General features: G+C 43.4%; 1 protein-coding gene across 1 annotated transcript in view; it reads right to left on the bottom strand.

Moving 5' to 3' along the window:
- The window catches only part of plekhg5b (pleckstrin homology domain containing, family G (with RhoGef domain) member 5b), a 64,230-nt gene extending 57,634 nt beyond the window's left edge, over positions 1-6,596 (bottom strand). The window contains 1 exon segment of the mRNA XM_020618986.1: positions 5,553-6,596. Within this exon segment, the coding sequence (XP_020474642.1) occupies positions 5,553-5,634 (82 nt within the window). The 5' untranslated portion in view covers positions 5,635-6,596.
- Positions 6,597-6,785: the final 189 nt, after the last annotated feature.

The following is a 6,785-nucleotide window of genomic DNA, read 5'->3' as shown; positions in this document are numbered from 1 at the left end:
GTGCATTTGAAGGCTTGTGTGTGTCCATGTGGAGGAGTTTTGGGGGTTATATTTAGCAAGGTGGCCCATCAAACAAACCGAGGTTAACCCTTCACTGGTAAACTAAGACTAGCAGTAGTTTTAAGACTTCTCTGTGTGAATCCTCTAAAAGAAAACAGGCAAATGATTTAAAGCCATTTCTGTCTCATCAAAGGGCCTCTCTAAAACTTCTTCCAGCCAGACAGTGTGTTCTCTGTCTTGGATACAGGGAATAATAAGCACAGGCTGTGCCTGAGCATTCGTCTGCATAACTGCCATTTTACTTCTAACAAGAACAAAAGCCTAGAGCCATACTAGCAGCTCTATAGTGAACAAAGTGACACCGGGAACCTCCAAGTTGTGTTTTCTGGAAGAAAAAAAAAAACCCATTCGAAATCCCATTGAGATTTTTAATCAGCAGCTAAAAATCCAGCCTTGGAAAACAGCAGTTTTCAATAGGATACTGTGAGTTTCACTACATTTGATTACATATAGTTCTTTACATGAATGTCAGTAATATGTTCTGTAATGTTTTTGTTTTTACTGGCCTTTATTGAACGCCATTTCTGGGAAATGGCGTTCAATAAATTCTCATCTTGATCAACTGATGCCGGTCAACTGGTGGGAAAACTGCAGGTCCTGAGCCCAGGGATGGCTGTAACTATTACACATCTTCTTATGTTTTTTACAACGTAAAAGGTTGAGAGATGTGATACTTATATCAAACACACAGTGCTACCTGGGCGGCCAACGCCCAGAAGAGTCTAATCCATTATGATGGCATGTAATATGCATGCCGCTGTGTTGAAAAGCGATCACTGGAACTGTAGTTTTTCTGATGCTAACCACAAAGGTTTCAGCTTTCAGCAGTAAGTGTTGTAGTGGTTGGTGGCTTGTCTCAGAATATGAACACATAACAGCAATAAAACATGTTGGTCAGCACAGTATCTCAAACTCTCGAGGCCACCGTCTGCAAAGTTGGGGTCAAAGTTCAACAAATGTGAACTTTCTGTGCACCACATAGTTCTATGCAGTCGGTGTAGCAAAACACATGCACAATAATGATGATGCATAAGCAAAAGCTGCTTTTCTGCAATAATGTTAACCATAAGGTTGTACTTTGGCACAACATTGCTTTGAGCTAAATGCTAATGTGAACATTTAGCATTTGTGAGTTTTTTTCCCAAACAAAACATTTGCCATTTTACAGACCTTATTGAATTAAAAACATTATTGAATTAAAAAATCCATAATGAACATGATCATTTACACCTGCCCAAGTATGTTTAATACTTATCTTACCAGACAATGTCAGGTGTTCACCATATCAATAACGTGGTGTTGGCATGCTCGCACTGGCTAATTAGCTCTCATCTCTCATTTTCTATACCACTTAGCCCCGAAAGGCGGGGTACACCCTGGACAGGTCGCCGGTCCATCGCAGGGCCAACACATAGACGAACAACCACGCACACTCACACCTACGGGCAAGTTAGAGTCACCAATCAGCCGCATGTCTTTGGACAGTGGGAGGAAGCCAGAGTAGCCGGAGAGAACCCACACAAACACAGGGAGAAATGCAAACTCCGCACAGAAAGGTCACGAACCCGGGACCTTCTCGCTGTGAGGCAACGGCGCTAACCACCGCGCTACTGTGCTGCCCACTGGCTAATTAGCATTAAATGCAAAGTAATGCTGAAATTATTGGGAATGTTTTGCAGGTTTCTGGTCCTAAATATAAGTATTGGAAAAATTTTTAAAAATTCACAAGACAAAAGTTCAGAGATCACCAAAAGTCCACTTATGAGAATTTTACTTAAAACCACAAATGCCATTGTCATGGCGGTGCTACAGGAGGCATTTGAAATGTTTAATTAGTGACACCCTATGCACTGATATATCAACAACCTTGCCAGAAGCGAAGTGTGTGCAGGACCATCCCCACTGAGTTTATTACTAGGAGACGTCATAATTTAACAGTCCATCCTTAAACCAGCGATTTAGAGGGGCACAACAACCACTCTTCAACTTGTTGATATGAATAATCCCATAATTGAAACAATCTGGTTAAAATTGCGGTGGGGGAGGACACTGAGAAGCCAATAACAGGGCCAACGGGAATCATAAACACTTATTGCATAAAAGTACAGTTATTGTCATGTGGAAAGCTGCAATATGCATAAACACTCATTTAGCTGGGGTGGAGGTTATACGTGTGGAAGGACCTGTTCATTTGCTGTTATGTTTCTGGAGTTAAAGAAGGTGTATGTATTTGTGTAAGTGACCCCAAGAAGGGCCCTTTAATTACTGGCTGAACAGTTGGAAGAGAAGCTGTTCACTGTTGGTTTATTTACATCCTGATGAGGCCCTGAAAGGTTTTTGATCATATTAGTTGTCTAAATGTGTCTGATTGATGTGATTCAAAGATTCTAAAACCATAACATGAAAATTTAAATGCAAAATTTCCATGTATAAATGCAAAGCAATCAGAAAATGCAAAACAACAGAGTAGGACAGGCACAGAGATCCTACCCCCCAGGGCAAAAAAGCCGACCACCATCTGAAATTTGAACCCAAAATTCCCAGTGTGACGCAGTGTTCCTCAAAATACTGGAGAAACTCTCATTTATGAAAATGACTTCATCTGTGACTGGAACCAGCAAAACTGACACTGTAACGAAGTACAGACAGCCTCACCACCTGTCACACTCACCTGTTTAGTGAGCCTGAGCTGCACTAAAGGAATAGTTCAACATTTTGGGAAATCTGGTGGATACAAACACATTTACTAAAGACACTGCAAGACTGTCAAGTTTATCTACTGAAGAAAAGGCTAACTTGTGGTCTCTAAGCAGTTTTTGAAGAAAAAATTACAATTGAAATGACCACCAGAGCCATGAAATGCAAACACAGTACAGGGCCTTCATAAAGCAAATAAAGATTGTCAAGATGAGCTGCAACATTATAAAGCTAGGATCTTTAGTCTTGAGCAGTTGCAGAGAAAAACAAATATGAGATCAAACTGTGACCCAGGGGCCCATCAGGAAAAGGCAGAAATGCAAAGAGGGAAAACTGAAAGGAAATTACTGGCAGAAAAGACAGTGGAACAATAGAAAGACAGCCTGAAGAAGGAAGTTTGAACTGTACCAAGCCACGAGCCATGCCAAATTCACTAACACATATAACATGACATGTTGTGGGGGCGCCTGTGGCTTTGGCGCAGTGGGTAGAGCGGTCGTCTCACAACCAGAGGGTCGGAGGATCGAATCTCGGTGCCTGCAGTCCACACAACAAAGTGTCCTTGGGCAAGACACTGAACTCCAGTTAGTTGCCCCCGATGGTTAGAACCATCGGTTGAGTTGACGCCACAGATGGCTGCCTCGGTTCTGTACCGGAAACAAATTCCTTGGCCAATAAAGGTGATTATTATTATTATTATTATTATTTTGCATATGCACCCAGAGTATACAAGTCAAGTCAGATCAGTGTGCTGCCGCACGCTGCAGCCTGGCCCTGCTCAAACCCCCATAATTCTGCTAAAGAAAACCACCACAACTTAAGGTTTGTTCAGTAGCTGGACCTTTTGACCATGTCACATGATCTTTAAATGGTCTTATAGTTGTCTATGCATTGCAGCACACTCAAAGCGCTTTCACACTTTTTGGCCATTCACCCATTCGCACTCCCAAACACTCACATATTCACACACCAGTGTCATCATCTTGCTTTAGGACACTTTGACATGTGGACTGGAATCGAACAGCTAATCTTCCAGTTAGGACATGACCCACTCTACCTCCTGAGCCACAGCCGCCCAAGTCTGCTTAGCTGCTGAAGAACTGTAAATGTTTAGTGGACAAAGCATCGACAACTCCATGTAGTCTATCTGCTGACGAAGATCGTGTGATTTGATCAGACTCCAACAGCTAGTAAATGAACCATGTGCTGTTTCCATTGCCAGGAACCAAGTGTGAACCTCAGCTGAATCACGAGTCCTTAATGCTAAGGCAAATGGAAATCTGACCACCTACAGCTCCATGCAAAACCCATCAGCTCATGAAGATCATGTGCTCCAGAACAGCTACATTACTAAATAGGCCTGGCAGTGGGACTTCTTTCTTTCTTGGCTCCTTTTGAAAGATCAGAATTCCATCTGCCGAGGAAGATGCCATGAATAGACATTGTGGTCCATAGCTTTGAACCTCAGCCTGGAAATCTAAGCAGCTGCAATTCCATCAGCTTCCAGCAGCTACTAAATGGACCTCGGGGTGAGATTTACACTTACAATGATTCATTGAGGAATCATTTAGGCCAAAATCGTGTCTCTAATTTGACAGTGTCGTTAATCTGCAGAATATCTGCAGTCACACTAACATCTGGTCAATAAAAGATACCAATAATATTCCAATATAAACACAAAGGTGCCTCAAATTACCAGGATAAAGTGCTGGACTATAAACTAACAAACAACACACTCCTGAATCCGCTGACCTAATGCACCATGTGCCACTGTGTCCTGTCTACAGACTTCGACTTTACCACCAGTGAACCAGTTAGTAAAGAGCGGCTGTTTCTAGTCTGTGTTTTTGTTTTTCAGTGGTGGACAGACCAGACAAGACATCTGGTCCCAGATTAGACCAGTGTGTTTAAGACAAGCTTAAGACTCCAGTGGCCTGGAACATTGAAGGTTTCCAGACTCAACCAATTAAAGCAGCTAGACTTTAACTCCATGCTTGCCTCAGAGTATGAACTGCCAGCACTGCACATCACAGGCCTACATGTAAAGCCAACAGGAGAGCTTAAAAACCTGAGGTTGCTTCTGTGTGAAGTACAGACCTGACACCATTAGTCGGTTAATTGATCAGAATCTTAGTTTGGAAAAATAATAATTGATAACCCTTTGTCATTTTTTAAAAATGAAAATAAACATTCGCTGGTTCCAGCTTCAACAGGCCTACATCAGCCTGGCCTCTTGGAAATCACAGTAAGCACCATTAGTAAGCTGCAGTCACAGAAAAGCTCTGGACTCTGCAGTTTTGACTTTAATCTGAATTATGATCTGGGAAACAGACGAGCTCGATGGCAGGTCTGAGGGAAAAGTACAATAAATAGTGTAGGTTGGAGATTTACAAGAGGCAATATCTATCATCTGAGTGTATACTGAGTTGTCTCAAACCATTCATCAAGAGGAGAACTCTAGATCAGTGTATTCTCCCCTCTGACTAAAATACCCCTGCCTCCAGCTGGGATAATTGCTCAGCCAAATCCAGTCATCAACTTTGTTGACTGGAGGAAAGAATGAAACAAAGATCTGGTGCCTGAGGGTCAAAGCCATGCAAGCGCCTCAGTGTTCCCCTTCCTGTCTGACTCCTTAAAGAGCAACTAAGAGCACTGAGACAAATACACAAGGTGTGAACAGCCATTCAGGTGATTCATTATATGATGCTGATGCACCATTAAATGAATAAATAAATAAGATACGGATGGCAGCTAAAATGGAAAGGATATTGAGCTGAGCTCCAGTTTTTACTTACTCAGTCGTAATCTGAGGCCAAGCCAGCTCCTTGGTGGCGATTTGTGCAGAACTGAATTCATGATCCGCTTGTTTGGGACCATCTATACACGCAATCCTTCTTGAAAAATGTCCTGGACCAACAGCAGCTCCTCGCAGGTCTGTGTCGGCGCTAATCACCCACTAATGTCTAACTGGCCGTATTCGTTATGGCATTTTCATATTCTCCACATTTCTGATGTCGCCCTCTTCTAAAACGCAGTGCGCCCAGGCTGTAGGATCCGGACCGTGGCGAGCACAAGCTGCACAGTGAACGCACGGAAAAGAGCGGAAAAAACGCATCCCTCGGTTCAAACGCCGAGAAGTTACCACATATAATGAGTGAGGTTCAGCTGGGAGCTGGACGCCGCGCTAAGCTGGTAATAACCTGTTGCTGGCTGCCCACAGAAAAACCTCCTCGACGTCCAACGAAAACGTTTGTCGGTGAAGAAAGATCGGTGCAGGAATAGGATTATGGGGGGGGGGAAGCCTCTTCGGGCCCTTAGAGCAGCCAGTCCGTGGACGGATCCCTTCTACCAACTTTCCACATGCATTTAAAGTTGAAATCATATGCTGCTTCGTCTCGCCGCCTTCTCCGACCAACCATCGGCTCTGCTCCATTCATTCACACAACCTGGGTCCACAAAGACTCACTGCGGTTTCTCTCTCAACAGGCGCAGTGTGGCAGCTAGAGGCGCCAGAGACGCAAAAGCACACAGGACCACGTCTAAGAGCGTCCGCACATGGATAGATGGTGGAACCAGGGGCCCCAAGAACCCCGGGGGCCCTGAGTCAGAGCCTCAGTATGAAATGACTAATATTTCTCGTTTGAACGTCAAAGACCTGTTTATACACAAACCACCATAAAGAGATACAAAATGAAAGCAAAGACATGAAAAATGACCATATCAGACACAAAACGACCACTGAGAAACCAGAGATGTAGAGTGATCGTAAAGAGACCCAAAATGACCCCAAAGAGAAACATAACAGTCATAACGTGACAGAAAATGATTATAAATGAACATAATATGATATAGGGACAATAAAAATGACCACATCCTGCAAGAGGTGGGGTGCAGCAGATAGAGAGGGGGTGTTCAAACAGCCCACTTACCTTACCGAAGCAATTCTCCAGTGCATGAGCAGATGATTACAACCAAGGTCTTGACTTCCTCTAACCAGATCATGTAAAGGTCAGTCTACAAGCAGTGAC

This window comes from Monopterus albus, unplaced genomic scaffold (genome assembly GCF_001952655.1).
Source record: "Monopterus albus unplaced genomic scaffold, M_albus_1.0 scaffold212.1, whole genome shotgun sequence".
In the NCBI taxonomy this organism is placed as follows: domain Eukaryota; kingdom Metazoa; phylum Chordata; class Actinopteri; order Synbranchiformes; family Synbranchidae; genus Monopterus; species Monopterus albus.
This window is presented reverse-complemented; position numbering and strand designations above follow the sequence as displayed.